The sequence below is a fragment of the Zonotrichia leucophrys genome, chromosome 9 (assembly GCF_028769735.1).
Source record: "Zonotrichia leucophrys gambelii isolate GWCS_2022_RI chromosome 9, RI_Zleu_2.0, whole genome shotgun sequence".
Classification (NCBI taxonomy): Eukaryota; Metazoa; Chordata; class Aves; order Passeriformes; family Passerellidae; genus Zonotrichia; species Zonotrichia leucophrys.
In genome coordinates this window covers 3,499,891-3,521,977 of record NC_088179.1, presented here as the reverse complement: position 1 = coordinate 3,521,977, position 22,087 = coordinate 3,499,891, and the positions used below count along the sequence as shown (strand labels likewise).

Sequence of the window (22,087 nt, the reverse complement as noted above, 5' to 3'; positions counted from 1 at the left end):
CTCCTTTCAGCCTACACTTGAAATGATAATATTGTTGGATACAGCTGCTATCATTGTTTGATTTCAAGGTAATAATTCTGTGGTTTAGGTCTTGTTCATAGTCTGCACTGAGCGACTGTAACATTTGCAGTTCAGGTCTGTAACAGCACAAAGCAAAGTTCTTTTGGCTGCTAATTCAGTTTCTTAGAGGAGGAAAAAAGTATTTGACTTTAGCTATTATATAAATATTATTTCTAGAATATTTATATATAATTGATATACAATATTTATATATATTAAGCTATTATATAAATATTTAACATATTTCTTTTTATTAGAATTTTCGTATTTTATGAAATCAAGACTTGGTCTGCCTCTCAGATTTAATATCATTACCATGATTAGGATGCATATTGGGGCAGATGGATTTTCATCTGCTCTTCTAAAGCCCAGGCAGCTGGATAAAGACATAGAATCAAAGTCATGATTGTTTTTGTGATCTTAACTAAGCAATTTTGAAGTTGAAAACATTCAGATTTTATGACAATGCTACTACTCCCATTCACCTTTACCTCCCTTTCTCCATCTCCACTGATAACTGATAATTGCAACTCTCAACCGTTTTGCCCTGGAAATTGCTTCTCCATTTTTAATAATTTAGTAACACTGGCTGAAATTTTTCATTTACAAAAATTATTTCCTAAAGGTCAGTGTATTGATCTTAACACGCCTGCAGCACTGCTGGGTGGTTATCAGAGCAAAGGCAAGCCCTACACCAGAGCACCCAGAACTAAAATCCACACATTTAAATAGAAAAAATTGCACAATTACTACAGTAGTTCAGACAGAAACCAGGCAAAGAGACAGGGAAGATGAGAATTAATGTCTACACCATCAGGGCTTCAGAGGAGGACTCAAAGGACATCAGAGCAGGAGAGACATCTGATCTCAAAAGATGAATGGATTATTGTGTGGCCATTGCTTTGTCAGATACAGAATCTTAAAATCTGAAAAAAATATCTTCAAGTATTTAACCTGCCTTTCAAAATTGACTTCTGCATTTTACACAAAGTTATCAAAAAGCACAGAAAGGGAGGAAAAAATTAGGAAATATTTCTCCACCAGGTCAGCTCTTATCTGAAGTTTATGTTTCTTAAATATTTTTGCCCAGAATATTATTTTACTTTTTGTTTCTTTGTCCTCTGGCCCAGCACTGAGCAGCAGAATAGAAAGCTGAGTCAGGAGGACTGAAACACAACAGGGAGATTTAATTCCCTTCAAATCCTATGTTCTTCCTGTGATGGCAAATCTACACTGGAAATCTCACTACAGTGTCACACCACTATCTGTAGCAGAGGGAAGAAAGAAGGGGAAAGAGATGGAAGGAGGAAGAAGGAAAAATTGAGAGGGGAATCAGAGCAGGAGGGATAAAAAATTAAAAGAAGGCAGGGAGAAAGTATGGAGTGAAAACAAATGGAAAAGAAGGATGGAGCAGCTGTCAAATATCATCAGTCTCTCCATTTTCATTGCTACAATCCAAAGTGAGCCAGCTGAGCTAAATCCAAGTTCTGCATGCTTACAGGTCACAAAGAGCTGGTGCCTTGTTTGCAAAAACATTATTATGTCAAGGGAAATCCATATCCATACCACATAATTTCTGCAGAGATTTCTCCGAGTAGGTTTCACGATCACAGCCCTTCCCGATGTAATTGGTCTGCAGCTCAATGGTGGTGTGGATGGAGGACACTGGTCCATCACACGTCTCCAGGTGGATGCTGGGAAACAAGGGAATGCTGCCAGAGCCAGGCCTGTATTCAATCCGTTTGTTCCAGTCTGGAAAAACAAACAAATCAAAACCAAGATCCAATGGTGAGTAAATGAAAGGGAGTTATATAATTTCAAATTACATATTGTTCTCAAAGGACACCGTCTAAGGCAAAAATAAGAGTCTCTGAAGTTGGCACCAATGAGCTACTGTGCTAAAAAAATTGGATTTTGGCCCTGTTTTTCTAAGAGTGTCAGGCTCACTTAAGTAACACTTCTGCTGGTTGAGTCACACACAGGGGCTGCACACATCTCCTGACAAGAAGTGCTAATTGGTGTCAGTCTGGAGCTGCAGTGCCCACGTTCCGTGACAGACTACAAGCTGACTCTGCAGGGAGGAGGTTGTCTGCTGCACCCAATTTGGTCAGATTTCACAGCGTGGTGATGAGAACAAATGCCTCCAAGGACCAGGCTACACCAGTCAGTCTAATATAACACCTCTGTAGTGCCACTTCTTGTCTTTGAACATCTTCCTTATTTTGTGAAGCACTGGTGACAGGAAGTTCCAGCTGAAAGGATGACTCCTGCTTCCAGCTAGATCTGACTAATCTGTGTTTATGCAGATGCCTCACAGCCCACAACAATTAAACAATCCCCTGCCTCAGGCAGCCACCTGTTTGTGCCACACATACCCCCCATGCTGCTCAACTGAAGCATTTTAATGTTTGAAATCCAATTAATTATGGTGTTTGCAACGCGCTTCAGAGAAAACTCAAAAAAGCAGCAGTAATTACAAACATCTATTTTAGCTGTCTTTACAGCTCATATTTTCATCAAGTCTCAGAATGGCTGGAGTTGGAAGGGATCCTAAAAGCTCCCTCAAAGGGACACCTGCATCCACAGCTTCTCTGGGCAACCTGTGCCATGCCTCAGCATCCTTGCAGGAAAAAAAAAAAAAATTCATATATCCAATCTAAATCCAACTTCAAGCTGCTGCCTCTTGTCCTGTCACTACAGGCCTCAGTAAAATCTTTCTATCCATCTTTCTTGTAAGTCTCCTTCAAGCACTGAAAGGCCTCAGCAAGATCTCCATGGAGCCTTCTCCACACTGAACAAGCCCAATTCTCAGTCCAGCCTTCTGGCCATGTTCATGGCCCTTCCCCTCATTGCTTTTACAAGTTCATATCTTTCTAGGTAAAATAAGACTTCAAAAATGGAAAAGTTCTAGGTCTTGGCAGTCAACAAAATCCCTGAAAGCAAATGGACAGAGATTTGTTCTAAATACCAGTGGAAGGGAAAACTAATAGTGGATACAAATTTGCATGTATGCATTTAGTAGGTGAAGGAGTTTGTGCTTTTCAACAGATCTCATTTCAGAAAGCTCAGGACTTAAACTGCATTAAATGAAACATTTACAAGAAATTCTAAACATCCATGCTAACACTTTGAAGTGTGAGGAAGTCATTAATCCAGAGTCCAGGCAAGGATGCTACAACCACTGGTCTGCATTTCAGAATTCTCTGATCTTCTTTCTGACATAACCCAATTGGTTTTTACTAAAATCTTTGGGACTAGTACATCACGACTAAGACAACCATGACTGCCTGTGCACATATAACTGAGTTACTATTTCAGTTGTAATTTTCATGTAATTCACTTCATTTGTTCCACATTAAGTTAGACTTGATATACAGTATTGCATAATTTCTCTGCAACTGTCGGTTTAAACAGTTCCATTAGAATTCCAAGTACCATACATGGGACATCATTACAATAATACGTTTCTGTTCCCTCTCCATTGCAGAAATTTGAGGTTAACACTTTTCCAATAGAACAAGAGCAGCAAATTCTTTGAGGTTCTTCAGGAAAAAATAATTTGCTGGTTTTATGCAAACTAATAATATATTAAGTTTTGATCTTTATAATCTCTTATTCACCAGTTCAGGCATTGTATTCCTCTACCCCAAAAGGAAAATGAAGTCGTATATATGTCTGGAACCTTTCTGACTATTTCAGCAGCTTTCAGCCACATTTTCTTTTCTCAGCTATACCAAATGGACCGGTACTCATGCAAAATATTCATTAGTGGATGTGAGATATGACTGAATTACAAACTGCAAGGTGCCTGAAGCTGCCCACTCACCTCCAGCTATACAAGGAGTGTCCTGTAAAACTCACATCATATAAAATGCCATTGCTGATGAGGAAGAATGAGGGGAGGCCTCTGTTTCTGCCACAAGAACTGGAAGAGGTATTTTGTTTCATACTTGTTTTCATCTTGGCAGAAGTGGGAATGTGTACACAGAGATCATAAACCCTGCACCTCCCTAAATCACTCACATTTATCTCCATTCTAAATTGTAAAACATCAACTAGACTTGAACCAGTGTCTTTGGACTTGGTCTACTGCATCACCACAGACCAATCCCCATCCTAAACTGCACCAGCACTTCCTTCACTGACTTGGTGCAGATTTAAGAATTCCACCAAGAAGTCCCTCTCCATGCCAAAGACATTCCCAGGCAGGCGTGAGGCAAAACTGGAGCAGGTTACAATGGCAGAACCATCCCTAAAGGCAGCAACAGCTCTGATAAAAAACAACTGGCTAATTTCCACAGAACCTGCCCCTAGGCACTCAGCTCCCAGGGCTGTGGAGCTGAGGCCAGCACCCTCTGCATCTCACCACCAGTGCAGGCAGCAACGCTGGGCAGGGCACAGAGCTGGGACAAGCAACAATAAGCAGTAGTAACAGTACAAAGAAATTACTGCAACACTAACCCAAGTCCTTAATTTAATTTTGAATGGTGTATTTTGCTTTCTCTCAGAATAACATCGCACATTGGATTTACTCAAAGGATCAGCACCTTCCCTTCAGGAATGTGGTGGTACTTTTTCATTTCCTCTGAAATGACTCACAGGAAAAGTCTTATGTAACCTGAGTCTGCAAATACCTCTGAATTGAGGTATTTTCTAGATATGTTCAGATACATAACCCCACCTGAACTGGCAGGCTGCACTTAGATTAACTAAACCCAACCAACACGGTTCCTGCTTTGACACAAATCTGACCCAAGTCCTGCTAAAACACCACATTACACAGCAAACTTAGGAAAGTAAATGCTGTCAGGGTAGAAGACTGATTCCAGGGGGAAAGTCTGAATAAAACTAGCACTGTTTAGTCCTGCAGCCACTGTTTTGATTTTATAATTCAGCAGGCTTTTGCTTGCTTGCCACTTGTAGCATGAAGCTGCTCCAGACAATGCAAGAGAGCCCCAGCTGAGTTATCCCTACAATTAGAGTGTAAATATCACCATGTCAAGCTTGTGGTTCAGATTTCATCAATTATAAAGCAACTATGTAAACATGCATCTTGATCGCTGAGATACTCAAACGATCCCAAGATCAAAATGGATCAAACTTCAGTGACAGTTTGAGCCTTTAAAAGTAAATCCCAATGCACTGAACAAATTTTCCTTGTAACAACAGATGGATAGTGTGAAGACGTTCCTTGATCTCTAAACTTAAGGTTTTCTGTGCTGTCTTTGTGATCCATGTTGTATATTTTAATTAATTTTTAATGCTAGATGACACTGAGGAGTTTAATCTGATTTTTTTTTCCTTGAAGATCACACAGAGGAGGTATGACATGGTTCACATCTCCTACATGTGTGTGGCCATAAACTTTGATTCCATTTCACGGTGTTGAAACTGATAGTGATGTAATTAAAGATAATTGTAACACAATGAAATACGAAACTTCTCTCCTGTTGCACTGAAGATATGCATCTTGGCAGCTGAATGTAAGATAAAATTTATGTGGTGCCGTTAGTGAGTCTCTGCAGCATCGCTACATAATTGCTGGAACAGAAGGTTCCCAGAGCAGTGTAATTGGTATCTCTTCTGTTTCCTCTGCAGCATTCTCACATCTGTGCTGTTTATGTAGGCTAGAGACTTGGCTAAAGGTTACTCTGGTGCCTTTTTAATGTGAAATAAGATGAGTGACTTGTTAAGGAAATGGTAATCAGGTCTGACTCAGTTAAAGGGTTTCCACAGCAAAGAGAAAACTCAAACTAATGTCCAAAGCTCTGCTGGTTTGCTAAGAGATTTAAGTGCACATCTCAAACCATAAACAAACATTCATAAACACCTTTTCCTTGTGCAGTAAGTTGATAGTTTTAAAAAGACAAACAAAACAGAGACAGAAATTTGTGCTTAGTACAGGACAGTGGAAAGGCTGATGCTGCAGGAGCTGGTGAACCCAACTGAGTAACTGTTGTGCTCGACCTACTGACACTGAATATTCCATCAAGTGATAACGTTCCCAGACCTAATGGTGCTTAATTATGTGAAATATACATATAAGAATCTAAAACCCATGAAACAGCACGGCTTAAGCTATTATTTGTCATAAGATTTCATTTGAATAATGTATTTCCCACAGTGTCAGAGCCCCAAGGGCACTAATAAGCCCTAATGAACCTCCACAAGCTTCACCTGGGGCCTCCACTTGCCCTTCCATGGGCCTGGAGCTTTGTTTAAGCTCAGCCCCATCAGGGCTGCAGGTGCTGGTCTGTCTCAGCCACAGCATCTCTGGATCCAGAAGCCTGCCCAGGCCTTGCTGCTCTGGCTTGACAGAGCAAGGACTGGCCCAGTGTCTGATCCCAACCCTCATCCATGGATCCCTCATCAATGGACCCCAATCCTTATCCATGGATCCCAACCCTCATCCATGGATCCCTCATCAATGGACCCCAATCCTTATCCATGGATCCCAACCCTCATCCACGGATCCCAACCCTCATCCACGGATCCCAACCCTCATGCATGGATCCCTCATCCATGGATCCCAATGCTCATCCATGGATTCTTCATCCATGGATCCCAATCCTCATCCACGGATCCCAACCCTCATCCATGGATCCCTATCACAGTTTGCAATCCCTCCTTCTCAATTTAGTTGTAGCTGCCAAATCAGTTTGGCCTTGTCAGACCTTCAACCTCGGCCGGCCTAGAGGTAAAAAAAGTCCTCAGATGAGGCAGGGATAGGCTGGATTCAAATCTACACAGGGGCTTTACCTATCACAGGCCATCCTAAGCTGCAGACATCTCCCTGGTGGGGAGCTGGGCTGTGAGGGGATCAGCCCAACCAGCAGCTGAGACCGGGCTGTTTTAACCTTCAGTATGAACTCGCTGTGGGCAATAAAGCTCGCGGCTGTGGCGTGAAGCTCTGAGGTCTGTGTGTCCTTCCTGTCTCCAACCACTGACCCCATGAAGCACATGGCCCCTCACATAATAAATCCCCCCTCCTTGGAGCTGCCTCTTCCCCAGAAGGGGGAATCTGGCATCTTTTCCCTTCTCTGGGTCTGCCCTGCAACCCTCAGCAGGGTCAGTGCTTGGCCCTGGGTGACAAATACATCACCCCACCCTGCCAGCTCTGTTATTACAGGTGGCTCTCTTCTTGCTTTCCTTAGGGAAATTATCTTCTTCTTGCCAGGTTTGAGTTGGTCACAGGCTCCTAATGTCTCTGCTGGAGAGTCTGCAAAGTGCTTCTCAGATTCTCAAAGACAGACTCTGAAACACTGCATGGTGTAGTTACCCAAATCAATGAATTGGGTATTGTAACTCTTGTGGAAAGCCTTAAATTTTTCAGCCCAAGGTCTGAGAATATGTGGCAGTATCTACATGCAGAAAAAAAAAATCATAAGGAAAAGCTTCAAACCAAACTGGATACCCTGCAGTGCTTTAACTTTTGGGCAGAGGAAATATTAATGGGACAATGCTGTCAGCTGCATCTCACAGATAAGAAACTTCTCAATGAAATGATAATTGCCCCAGTAAAGCTCAGGAGGATCTTGCAGTGAAAATTCAAACAAGAAATGACTAGTTTTGCAGTTGCAAATACAGAAATGTGAACAAAAGAGTTATATATGGAAATAAAAATCTAGTTAAATAGGTCTAAAATGAATGGGGGTTTTGTATCACTTAAGATGGAAAAGACTGGCTTCAGTATTTCAGTCCTCACAGAGAAGCAGAACAGCCTGCAGAGAGGGCAGTAATGGGTTACTCTTGAGATGTGAAGCTCATGGTACACAGGGAACTAACTGGTAATGATCCCAGTGAGCCTGCCTTGGGAGTGTTATTTGATATTTCCATTTGCAGCCCTGGCACAAGACCAGGACCGTGTTAGCTACTGCTGCCAGTGAAGGGAAAGGAAGGCAGTGCCACACTAGAAGTCAGTCTAGAAAGAAGATATCCTAAACACAGAACAAGGTGACCTTGAGAACTGGTGTTACAGAAATAGTGCTTAGTAATGATACAAAGCGCTCAGGAAGTCCAGCAGACTTCAGAGAAATCACTGAAAAACAACAAATGGAAAAAGAGCTGATTTCATTAAGACAAGAAAGCATTTCCACAGGCCACCAGTCTGATATGGCCAGGCAAAAGCAAGGCAGTCCTGGAATATCTAAAGAACTGTTTTTAGTAAGAGGACATGGTAAAAAGAAATGTGGGAAGACCTGGAGTGCTCAGGGAAGATGTATTTAACAATAATGCAGATACAGAACTTACTAAAGAGAGAATATCTAAAAAATTAGATTGGAACAGGTATGACTGCTTTCTCTGAGTATGTCTGGTAGTCAAAGCAAAGTAAAAACAACGTAGATACAAGTAATAAAGCAAATATGAACTTACGTAAATTTTAAGCTCAAAACTTGGTAGTACTCAGGAGTTTAGTTAATTTTCAAATGTCTGCAGTGGTTATTTAGAGTGAGTATTTTACTAAAATGGTGCCATTCAAGTTAACAGCTGAATGTAAGTATTTCATCCTGATTACCCTGGTTGAAGGATATGTGGCTAATGCATGCACAGCAGTGCCAAGCCTAGACTGGCATAAAGGCTCCCTGCTTCACAATAAATTTCATTTATAAAAATATGGGTGAATATCTCACAGCTAAGACAACACAAGGATGGTGTTTTGAGCTGCTAGGTGTCTGCACAGGAGTAATGCAAATTGATTTGTGTTCAGTGCAGAAATTACTTGGTCCTTTTAAATTGTTCTGGAAGACTGAGAATATTACCTTCATCAGCAAGGTTTCTGCACTTCACCAGCCTCCTCCAAATAATCAATTACCTTAGTAATCATATTCCTCCTTGTTAAAAGCATTGGCAGAATGAAAGCCAATATGGTTTTGGTTTGCCTCAGTAACTGGATCTTACTAGAAAGCCCTCATGAAAACCATTCTGAAGTCACTCAGCAGCTCCTGCAAACAACATCTCTGAGGAATGTTGACTCAGAAGTGATGTGAGATCACTCTGCTACTGAAGTGGAAGGTCCTGCCCTTCTTTGTACAAAAGAGAGATTTCATTTCAGCAGGAAGAGCAAGCTGATCTGACTGCACAAGGTCTCTGAATGCCTATTCAGCCTTAAAGAGGTGCTGGGAATGTGCCTTTGGGAAGGGCCCAGGCCACCTTAGTGGGCCCAACATGCCTTAGGAAGGAAATGGTATGCACTATCTCTGATACACTAACAACCTTTTAAGAATATTTTTATAATCTATTGGGTGAATGAACAAAGAGAAGCTTTTATTTTAAAACTATTTTTAAGCCAACGCTATGTAAAAGTAATTTAATTTTTCAGGACTATCTCTTTTAAGATGAATTTTTAAAGAACTTCAACCTTATTCTCTTTCTTGTGTAGCTGGGTGTGGATGCATATGGGTTCACAGACCCTGGACGATAAATACAAGAAATCTTTTCAGACTGGTAAAACACTTGAGGCTGGATGCTGTGAAATCCTGTTTTGTATTTGGAGTCCTAACAGTCCAGCTGCAGGTTAGTCACCATTGCCTATGCAAGGCCATACAAAATTTGGCATGGAAAAACTCTCCTTTCATGAGTTTTTGAGTTTTGGGCTGTTGTCTTTGCTCCACACTCATCTCCCCAGGAAGCACAGCCAGTCTTCCCTGTTGTGAGCTCTCTTTTTCTTTCCCAGGGTATTCAGTTGGTTGTTTCAGAGAATTTTTTTTACTTCTAATAACTATTTTCTGTCTGAAATCAATTGCATTTTAGGGAGCAACATCCCTTGTAGTTTAATTGTCAGTAATTGAGCAGACCTCTGACAATCTCAAAACATATTTTTCATGTTTTCAGGCCCATGATTCTACCCTTTTTCTTTTTTTTTGGAGGCTAGACTCTTCTTCTCCCCACACAGTGCATTGGTCACCAGACAGCTTGGTACAGGAATAATTTGTTTTAACTTTTTGCTACCTTGCATCTTTCAGCAGAGTGGGTTAGATTTAATTTCCATTTGTAATCCCATTATGGAAGGATTAAAAATGTTTTAAACCAAAAATCTAAGTATCTTCTACTGCAGATTGAGCCATGATGATGTCAGGAGTACTGTCATCATCCAGCTTTTCTTGGTAATTCTGTCCTGGCAGGACATGGTCACCGCACTGTTTGGAAATCATGGACATGAAAACACAGCTGGCATGAAGAGATTTTGTAGCACAGCTCTAGATGTCACTTGAAAAAACCCACTAGTGAGAATTTCCAATTAAAATACCTGATTAGGAAGTAATTCAGCCCATTGATTTACGTTTTCAGCTTGCTCAGTATGTGAATACCAGTCCAGAATGGTCTGCTCAGAAAGCAGATGCCAGCTTGGGTCAAGTTTGTTTCTAGAGCAGCCTCTGAACAGAGGGGAGGCTTTTTTGCTGAAAATATCTGTGTGGGGATCTGGCTGCTGGTGTATTAATGCCCATCATCATCAGAGAGCAGGGAAGCAGCTCCTGGATTTAATGAAGACTTCAGCGCCGTTAGCCCAAGGAAATATTGATTAAAGGAAAGCACCTTGGCTGGTGGAGCCTTATTTGCTCTGCCACACATCAGTCACATGCTGCTGGCCTCAAGAACAGGAATAATTTTGAATTGCTTTACATCAGCCTGTTCTTCCCTCTCACAGCCCTGCACAGTGGAGGTTATCTGAAGGGCATCTACGCTGAAATTGGCTGCAATAAAATTTTTAATACTGAAGTTGCATTAGACCACTCCAATCTCTATTCATGATAGTTACATAAACAAGTGCACAATATTTCAAATTACAAAAGCCATTAGCTTTCAAGAACTAACTGCCAATGCCATAAATTGAAAATCTGAGTATTTATTTGTTCAGGATAACATTGAAGAACAAGAAAAAAAAATCACGTATTTTAGCAACATTTCTATTATAACCAAAGACTCAGAATATTCCTCTTTTCTGTCAAAAACCTCCCATTATTTTATTTCCTGAAGTCATCCAGTCTTTACAAATATAGCATTATTTCAAAGAAGATGGAGCAAACTTGCTGGCTGCCCCTTTGTGGGGAGGTCACAGAGCACCAAATACAGGGAAGAAAGAACACTACAAATATCTTCCATTTCTAGTCTCCAGATTTCCTCTTTAACTACTACAAATACTCTTGGAAAGTTCTGCTTATTTGATCTTATTTTTTTCCCTAGAAACAGGTGATTTTTACTGGCTCAAACTGGCAAACAGCATCACCTACATGAATTTCTCCACCTGTAAAAATAAAAAGGTATGAAAAAAATCTCTTTAAGAGAAATGTATAAATTTCTGGAATGCTTACGTTGTAGCTCATTTTCAAATTACAATTAATGAATTAATAATAATTAAGCAATGAAGCCCTATCTACTCAATTGTTTACTTAAAGACCTTCCACCCTGAGTAGGAGACATCCCCTTTCATTTTGTGCTCCTTGACCTGGGGATGTGCCAGGGAGGTGAAGAGTCATGTGTTTGACAGATGGAAAGGTACAAATAACACAAACAAAGCATCAAAAACACACCCCAAACCCTGATCAAACCTGTTTGAGATTGTTACTTTTCCTTTTATTGGCTGCCTAGTGTCTAAACCCACCTGATGGAGCCAGTAACAAGCATAACAACCACATGAACTGTGAAATAATACTGGGCAATAGAAATACATCACTACCACCTTTGCAAAACTTATTCAACCAAAAACATACCTGAATAAAAAAAATGAAAAAAAAATTCTTCCATTACACCCATTTTAATACAAATCTCAAGCTAATTTGGGGATAATTAATTTATCTGAGATAACTCCATAAAATGGAAACAGAATATTTCTCTAGTGTAAAGAGACTATAATAATTTTATAGACTAAATCATGTGAACAGTAATATCAGTTAGAAAATGTGGAAATAGTTCATAGGTACTGTGGTTTCTTTCAACAAAAATGTTCTTCAAATACCTGGGTACTAGTACATCCCAAAAAACTGAAACGTGGCTCTGCTCCAAGTGAGGGCTGTGGAAATGGAATCCTGCTATTGCAAACATTTCATTACTAGCTCCTCTAGATGACAGCTTCTCATTTCCCAAAGAAAATATTTTTTTTTCTAAATGTCAACCTGCAAATTTACCTTTAAGTACAACAGCCAAACTGATTTTTTCCTTCTCAATCATTATGTTTAAAAATTACAATTATGAAGGTCAAGTTAGTCCTGAATGACACCTGCATAACATGGTCACATCCAATTTGTTTGTCTGTAATCCAGCCCTCATTTCCATCTTAACTCCTAATAATTAGTGGCATATATACCTTCCCTGTACATTGTCAGCTGAGGTTTTCTCCATTCCAGACAGGGTATAGATCCTTACAGCCTATTTAGAAAATCAAATTGATTCCTACCAGAATGTCTCAGTATCAAGACAGGAATCAGCTTTAAAGATGCTTTTCGCTCCCACTGAGGGTGCCTTGGCTCCTGCCTGCCACAAAAGCCAATCCTGAACCTTGAACAAGATAACCTGAGCAACTCCAGCTCACATGGCAGAAACACCTTGCCATGGTGGCTTCAAAAATGCTCTTTTAAGGAATAGTAGAACAATGGCAAAACAGCATCATTTTCTTTAACCTTCCAGAATATTCTCATAAGATAACTTATTAGACTCACAAGATAACTTATTAGAGTAGAAATTTGTCTTCTTTTTGTCTGGTCTGCTCTTTGTTCTGCCTAGAGAAGAATCATGGCAAATGCAAGCAAACATGGGATTATCATCCACTTTGTTAGCAGGCTTGGAATGAGGCAGAAAAAACAGCAGCAGTTTTCCACACCAGTGCAACAAGCACCCTCCATTCCTTACTGTGAGGCAGAGGGAAAACACCAAAGAAAAGATATTTAAATAAAGAATTAAAATAGAAAAGCTGTTCAACCTTACCTTGCCAGCCTGGTTTGCACACAGGTTTGACATTAACTCGTACCAAGACATCTTCTGTCGCACGCTTCTGCCCACAGTCAAAAGCTGTGACCATTATCTCATACTGGTGCTGCTTATCATAGCTCAGCTTCTCCGTGTTCCTGATGTTACCTAGAGGTTCAACACAAGAAAACATTCAGAGATTCATTCTTGGCTGAGCATCCCCAGACTGCAGCATTTGGATCCTGGTTCATCAAGTGCTTTGTGACTTTGAGCTCTTTTGTGACTGTGTTCACAAGGGTCTCAGGCTGAGGGAAGAGATGGGAATGTTGACTCCATGTTTCAGAAGGCTTGATTTATTATTTTATGATATATATTACATTAAAACTATACTAAAAGAATAGAAGAAAGGATTTCATCAGAAGGCTAGCTAAGAATAGAAAAAGAATTAATGAATAAGAGAGTCCGAGCCAGCTGACTGTGATTGGCCATTAATTAGAAACAACCACATGAGACCAATCACAGATGCACCTGTTGCATTCCACAGCAGCAGATAACCATTGTTTACATTTTGTTCCTGAGGCCTCCCAGCTTCTCAGGAGGAAAAATCCTAAGGAAAGGATTTTCCATAAAAGATGTCTATGACACCCTCTGAAGCACACAGGACATGTGCAGAGGCAGGATGCTCTGAGGAATGGAAAGGATTTTCTTTCAATCTAGCAGAGAAATAAGATACTTGTAGGAAAATATAAGATGGGAGTGATATAATGTAGGCATGGCTCTGTCAAAAAAACATCTGCTCAACAACACTTTCTAAAGTAAGATGGTAAAAGTAATTAGCAGTTACATCTTGACACGTGAGGTATTAGTGCACTCTCCTTTTCCACATTTGCCATAATACCTGGCTTTAACAGCCACCTTCCTGAGATCCACTACTGAACCCAAGTATCTTCCTGTTTTCTCAGAAGCTATTACCCTGTAGGTGAGAGACATTTTAAAAATAGGAAAAGCCCTAGAATCACCTCCTGCATTACAGTGTTTAGCGGTATTTGATAGGGCAGCACAGAGTTATCACATGCAAAATAAAACCCAGCAACAACAGGGTTTATCTGCTGAGCCTGACACACATAAAAAAGTAACAAATTGCCTGCTTTGGGAACAAAGACACCAGAACTTTCAGAAGGAAAGATCTTTCTCTGAATAGTTCCTGGAGGACTGGGAGAGCACAATGCAAAATATATGGGTTTTCTATTAACAAGTTCAGTGTTTTAATCCTGTCCATTTCCACTGAAATTTACTTTCTGCACAAGTTGAAACTTGTTTAATTAATTTCATGCTTTTGCTCAGGGCTGTTTGTTTTACTATCTCTTTGAATGAGGATTTTTGTTCCAGAATTCAAAGAACAAACTTTGCAGCAGTGCTACACGTAACATCTGCTTGCAAGCAAGTATCAGCAAAATCCAATTGTTGGTGCTAAATTTGAAATGGGCAGCCCCCCATATCCTGGAATTAAGTCAGATGCAGTGAACTGATCCCTACAGGTGCTGGGCAAAGTCTCTTTTGTTAGGCACAAAACGTTAGGTTTGGTTTGAGCATTTCAGTTTCATTTTCTTTTTTCTTTTCACACAAGTGGATGAAAGACAAGAGAAAGCAGAAAAATGCAGCTTCTTAAAAGAAGTCTTTCACTAAAGCTCCATTAATTTGACAAGTGAAGACTTTTAGCCACTGTCTCTCTGCTTCACACTCCTTATCTTGTCAGAGCCCACCACTCTACTTTTTGCTACTACTACATTAAAGCCAGCTCTAGGAGTTTATTGAAATGGATGCAAAACTTTCCAGGTCAGGCCTGAAGAAAGGCTGTTGTTTGCATTTATCCCCACCTCCAGGTCCAAAACCTGTAGTTTAAATAGACCCTTGCATCTGCAGTTATAAGTCAGGCCCAATACCCCATTTACTGCTGGCTCTGAGTCTCTCCTGCTCTCTTTGTGGGCAGGGCACACAGGAGGACAAACTCTTCTCATATTTAAATGTCTTAAAAGGAGAAATGGAATTGTGAGCTGCTGAAGGCTGGTTTGGACCCAGGGCAGTGTCCTGCAGCCTCTGGGGGTCTCTCTCTGGGGTACCTCACGTTGCCAGGCGTTTTCAGACCTGCCATGGGCACAGCTCTTTGTTCCCCACAAGAACTGCAACAACCACATCAACTCTGTCAGAGCTCAGTGCATCCCTCTGGGTGCCCAGAGCTGCCAGGACCCTGCCAGGGGGCTCAGGGACCCTGGCACACAGCCCAGAACACCTGTGGGGTTGATTATGACCCATGGAGCAAATTACCAGCTTTGTATGAAGACCTGAAAGCCACAGAAGTTTAAGGAGTATAATAATAAAATTATCACTAGGTGGAAAGGTAGATTTTGGGGACAAGATGGAGGGACTTGGGCATGTCCAGCCTTTCTTCTTCTTCTCTACTTCCATCTTCTGCTCTTGGCACTTTGGGATTGGTTTAGAGTAGAAGCTCACTGTCTAACATAGGTGATAGGTATTAGAAAGTAATTGAAAAAATGTTATCCATAACTTGTAGTATAAAGAGATAACACCACCCCGGGGGCAGGCAGAGTGCCTCTGTCTGTCCTGCTGAGTGACCTTGGCAGGACAGGAGAAAAATTTTTATAGATAAGATCCAATAAACAACTCTGAGACCGAGAACTGAAGAGCTGTGACTCATTCTTGGAATGTGGGGGCTGAAACAGAGACTGTTCACGTGTCTTGGGGCTGCAATAAACTGCAGAACTCCCAAGAAACTACTTCATTGGGTTTTGAGTTAGTGATTGACAAAACAATCTAATCGCCCATTTTACTATCTTGAGTTGCCTAATTAGTGGCTGCCTAAGAGGATTTAATGAAAAACTGCCACTGTATGTATGTACTTAATTACTGACTTTATATCTGCTCAGTTCTTCTGTCCCTTCTCCATTATATTATTTCATACATGAATCTTTATATTTCCCTATTTGGTTCTTCTTGGTATTATTTTAGTCTGTGATCAGCAAAGATAATTCTCAAGAAACCAAAACTGTCCAACGGTCCTACAGGATTTATAAATCATTACAATATCTTTACATTTCATTAAATCTATCTTCCAAGATCTGTATTTCATTATGGCCATTTCAGATTTGGACTACAAAGATTCTGACTCTTTGGTGTTGTTCTGGAAGGTCATTTGGATGACTTGGAGATGTTACCCAATAGTTTATTGATTTCCTAATATTGTTTTTTCTTATCTCTGATGCTTTATGATTCTTTAGGTTTTTATAACTTAATCAATACAATTAAAAAGCTGACACAGAAGGAAAGAACTATAAACACAGACTAAGTAAAGTTTTAGAGATGATAGTCTGAAAGTTTCTGTTTACATCTCACCCACAGACAAAAAAGTAATTAATAACATTAAAAAGAGAAAATTTTAATGGAGAAGTAAGTACACTTCTACACAATTCAAAATTAGGCCATACATTTTTTATTCAGTTTTCCTAAATATCAGCCTTTCCCTGGAAATACCCAGAGCTAAAACCAGCTATTTTCAAACAACAAAAAGCAGATCAGTGACTAGAGGAATATAAAAAGACCTTCCTGAGGACACTGGAGGACATTTACACCTCTGTTTCTTCAATGTCAGTTTTGGGTATAGATGGATATAAACATTCCTCTTTTATGGCTTTTCCACCTTACTTTGGAGCAGACACAAGAATGGGGAAAAAACTTGACTGATTTAGTATGGCAATTCCCTCCTAAATTCCACAGTTACTAAATCAATTGATCTTCCTGTCAAAAAGGTTCATTTTTAAATGATAATGGAAAGAATCTGTCATTTAATAAATACATAAATATCAAATGCAGATGCTCAGCTATAAAGTTTGGCTTTACTTTCCTGGCCATATGAAGTGTGCACAGCTCCTGCTGCAGCCCTGGGTGCTGTAAAGGGGGATTTTGTGAGGTCCTGTTCTGTCCAGGATTTGTAACCTGATAAAATCTGTATGGACTGGACAGGTCCCTCTCTCATCTTCACACTGAACAGCTGGAACAAGCATTTGTGAAGTGCTCCCCAGAGCCAGGTGGCAAATAAGAATCATCCCCATTTTTGAGGTGAGACTAGGTCAGAGCTGTGACAGAATTTGTATTTATACCTGAGTTCCCAGATCATCTGACCATAATCCCTAACAAATAAAGCACAAGATACATGAATAAAAATGGCTTTTGCTGGCATTCTGACAGAGCTGTGCATTGTGTTTTAATTTTTCTGTCACCTGAAAAAAGCCTACACAATATTGCTGCAGTAACTGACTTGATTTGCATTCTCTGCTAAGGATAAAATGAGATTAATCTGCATGCAATACTACTTTAAAACATATTATGCCTTACACCTTTAATCACAGTTCTTTGCACAGCAAAGCATAGATTTGTCCCCTGCCTTTACATGACTGTGTTTTATGACTCAGAGTTCATTGCCCTCTGAGTTGGGCTCATCATACACAAGACTGCATTTTACTAGTGCTATAGTTTCAGAACTCAAAGGAATTTCATCCACAAGGAAATCACATACCAAGGGCTGGAGTTCCCAAAGATAACTGAGAAGTTTTATATTACCTTCCCAAAGTAGGAAATACCCTCAGGCTGATGCTGCTTCCTGTGCCCTCTCACTCCTGCCTCCCCTGGAGTGGGGATGGGGCAGCCTGTGCACCAACACCTGAGCCTGCAGGGCTCTCTCTGCCTCTCTGCAAACCTTCCCCAATGTGCAATTCAAATTTCAAGCCCAAAAAAATGCTCCATGCATGGATCTAGGGACAAGAAATAAGTTTTACCTAACAAGACACTGGCCTGCCAAAAGAAAAAGAGCTATCATAGAGCTCCATCTTTTTACAGACCTATGTTTAGGGTTAGTTTCATACGTTGGTCATGAAAAATGCCACTATGTGGGGCAGACAATGGCATGTTTTCCTCACAACTCACCCCCACCTCCATCTTTTGGGGCCCCTTGCAACATTTAGATTTGATTTTAAGGTATTTACTTATCCTCTTTCTGAGCAATGAAGCTCCACATGTAGGTGACTGAAAAGCATAAAAAAATCATAACCTGCAGGAGACACAAGAACCTAGATTTGTATTTCACAATGGCTAAAAAAACTCCTGTTAACAAAATCCTAATTAGCACAGTATTACCAGACAGACCCAGGCATCTCATACATCTATTTTAACCACCTTACCAGGAACATAAATGGGCATGTTTCCAAAGAATTTGCACCACAGAAAGTTTCTATCAGCTGCCATACAGAGACATTCTCAGCACTGAAATGTGGTGGAACTAAGCAACATAATTTTGTCAAAAAATAAAAGTATAATAATCTATTCTGACTTTGTCTGTAATCCCAGTGGGTTTAAGCAATTACCATTATCTTAAAAAATTGCAAATTAGACTGCAATTACTGTTGGTTGTGGCAGCACTGTTCTTTTAGTGAACAAATAGATCAAAAATATTAATTGAACTCATGACCAAGAAACTGCAAGTATTACAACCTTATACCAATTATTCACCGCAGGTTTTAAAGCCACATTTAAATCAATGATTTTCTCATTGCCTTTGCTGAAAAGCAGGTCCCAGGCACATGAGGACAAAGATGTAACCAAGGACTCCTGACATTTCCTATGCTTTTGATCATATCTGTGACTGTAAAAAGCCACAAGCACTCCTGAAGCAGCAGCTCTGTGTGATAGGAGCTGAAAAGGCATGAGTAATAGAAATGACTACTCTGTATCACACCAATTTCAGGGTATTCTCTGTCCCTTATATCTGGCACAAACCCCACAGGAAATTTTGAGACAACGTGTGGCTTCCCCAAGTACCCACCCTTCACACAGACATGGAGCCTTGGAAAAAACTGGATTCAGAGACATAGAGAACTTTCTTTTATGACAACATGGGAAATCACACAGTTAGAAAAAAAGCCATGGAGAGGAAAATCTTCCAGGGAATTGCTTCCAAATATGCCCTTCCAAGTGCCCAGTTGCTGTAAAAAATCCTTTGTGCAGTTCTCTGGGTTCTCAAGAATTCTCAGGGCTACTGTGCCAGCTGCCCTCATTTACTCAAACACAAACATATTCCTCATGATTGCACTTCCCATACCATACACTCGCTTCCCAGCGTGTGATACCGAGATGGATTTTTCCCCAAAGTCATTAAAATTTATTGATGTAACAGGTTATTATCTTCTGATGCTCATCTGTGCATTGTGCACTGAACAAATATAGATGAATAATTTTTGAACAGGGTTAAGAGTTTTTATAAAACATCCCAACATAAAAATGACTGCTCAGAGAAAACAGTAGCTCCATGCATGCTTTCAATTTACAGTTTGGCCAAAAGTCAGATTTAACTTCCAAACTGTACCCTCCTCCTCCAAACATGGATTAAATGTTTCTGCTAGGAGAGATAAATCAGAGCACTGCTGGGTATGCACACAGGGTGTTTCTTCAGGGGAAACTATTTTGTATAATCTGAAGCAAGCAGAGAATGGGAGGAAGGACCTTCCACACATTTTTCATGCAATTCCATCACCATTCCCAAACTCAGTTCCATGTTCTTTGCTGGTCCAGGAAGGTGACACACAAGGCCACTAAGATTAAAAACTGCTGCATATGGAAAACTTAATATGGTTTATTATTTTCACTAAAATATAAAATATATACCTTTGAAAAACAACTAAAACAAACCAACAAAAACTTAAGAAATGGTACTTATGCTCCAAATACATTTTCTTCCATGCTGCAGTGTGATGGTGTTCACAGCGTTTCTTGGATGAGGGAAGAGATGAGGATCTGACTCCATATTTCAGAAGGCTTGATTTATTATTTTATGATATATATTACATTAAAATGATACTAAAAGAATAGAAGAAAGGATTTCATCAGAAGGCCAGCTAAGAATAGAATAGCAAAGAATGATAACAAAGGTTTGTGGCTTGAGCTCTGTGTCCAAGCCAGCTGACCGTGATTGACCATTAATTAGAAACATCCAACATGGGCCAATCACAGATGCACCTGTTGCATTCCACAGCAGCAGATAATCATTGTTTACATTTTGTTCCTGAGGCCTTTCAGCTTCTCAGGAGGAAAAATCCTAAGGAAAGGATTTTTCATAAAAGATGTCTGCGACACTGCAGAATAATGGATCCACTTCAGAAGCACCACAGCTGGGCAGGTCTGTGGACCCATGATCCTAAAAGCTTTAACAATCAATAAACATATGCAGAATATTGACATATTCGGGTTCTGATTCAGAAAATTCAGGGGAATAGAAGTGGCTGTAACCCAGTAAATAACCCCTGCATTGGGGAACACATGCTGCCTTGGGGAATGCCATCACTTGGATGGGAAACAGGATTTGAGACAACTAGGAGAATGGACCAGGTGACCAAGAACCATGTTGCTCACCTAAACCTGGTGGTTTAATTTCCACAGGAGATTACTGCCTGGCTGTACACAAAAGGGATGGAATCTCTCAGTGTGAGGATTCCTCTGCCCTCAGAGGTGAGAACAGGATTTCTGTCTGGAGTTCCCTCTGCAGCCAGGTGACCAGCTCGTGTCCCCAGCCCTGCCAGCCCTGCAGACAGCCCTGCTGGGGCCACACTCACCGTTCCTGTCGATGGCAAAGGGAACATCTGTGGTGACAATCTCGTAGTTGCAGATCTGGCTGTACTGGGGGGAGCAGTCCTCATCTGTGGCTTCCACCTGCAGGATGCTGTCGTAGATCTTCCCCTCTGTCACTGAGGCCTTGTACATGCTCTCCTTGAATGCTGGGGAGAACTCGTTGACATCCTTCACCTGGATATGGACTACTGCCCTGAAACAGGCACAGAAAACATCAAAGTTACTTTATTGTGGCACCTCACTAACAGTTTATTTTCAAAACACTTGAAAAGACTAACAAAACATATCTAGAAAACTATGTAAACCCCTACTAAAATGAGATATTAGAATTTTTATGTTTCATTTGCCCAATTTAGTATCTTTAGTATCTTACTTTTTACTAGGTAAAAGTCCATTGCCATGGCTTGTCGGGAGAGAGTTTTATGGTGTTCGCTATTAAAATCTGCCCCCAAAATGAACCCCAGCAGAAAGCCGATGATATCATTACACAGTAAAATAAGACACAGTAGTCTTCCGTACCCACTACCTAAAAATGAGCAGTTTACAGGCATTCTTCCATATTAAGTAAGGCTCTCACCTTCTGCTGCTGACAATTATCTAATCCTTCAAGCAGTCACAACACTGCACATGTATTTAGTGAGTAAACCCCAAAGGCCTTGCTTTGGAAGGCTTTGCTTTCTGGTTTGATAGGCAGGGTGACAGAGGGACACAAAAGGGATGTTCTGGAGCAACAGCAGAGCTGCAATAAAGGCTGGGACCCCAGGCAGCGTGGCTGAGCATGAGCTGCTAGACAAAATCAGTGGGCCAGACTTCATTTGATCAAGATTAGACCAACATTTTCCACAACTGGATTTCTACCAGATTGTTACTGACGTGAGAGGGGGAAACATAATAAAATTTGATATTGTGAAGCAAAACCTGTTTCTGTGATTTGATGGTTATCTGCTATTGCAGGCTTCCTCCTAACTCTGTATTCTTTTTAAATAAATATCCTGAAAACTTCAGCTTGCATTACAGACCTAATTAAAATTTTAATTGTCATATGTCCTGGATGAGCAAAAGGAAGAATGATTACTATAAATCATTTATTATAAAGGCTCTCAGCAAAAGGAACTATTTGTACAGCACTTATACATCTACGTGAGTTAAATCCATCTTCAATGACAAATGAGCTGGAGCTTCATTTCATGAATTCAAAGGGGAAAAAAGGCACTGTGCCACCTAAGCTTATTCAGGGAATTGGCTCCACAGTAAAAAGTACCACCTACTGACCTTCAATACACTCCACTTCAGAGGACTTCACTTTCTCTGAGACTTGTTGGACAAAAGCTGAGGTCAGACGCCATTCAAATGTGACACTGCTCAGCTTATGGCATAGATATGCTAAAAAAAGGGAATGATTCCTCTTTTCTTACCATTTGAAATGAGATGAACA

The 22,087-nt window shown here is 40.4% G+C and overlaps 1 protein-coding gene across 2 annotated transcripts in view; it reads right to left on the bottom strand.

Annotated features, from left to right (window-relative positions):
• CLSTN2 (calsyntenin 2) overlaps positions 1-22,087 on the bottom strand; it is a 303,869-nt gene that overhangs the window by 56,637 nt on the left and 225,145 nt on the right. For both annotated transcript variants that reach the window (XM_064721578.1, XM_064721579.1), the window contains exons 4-6: positions 20,637-20,845; positions 12,979-13,128; positions 1,627-1,812 (exon numbers count right to left, since the gene is read on the bottom strand). In XM_064721578.1, coding sequence (XP_064577648.1) covers positions 1,627-1,812; positions 12,979-13,128; positions 20,637-20,845 — 545 coding nt within the window. The remainder of the gene's footprint in view (positions 1-1,626; positions 1,813-12,978; positions 13,129-20,636; positions 20,846-22,087) is intronic.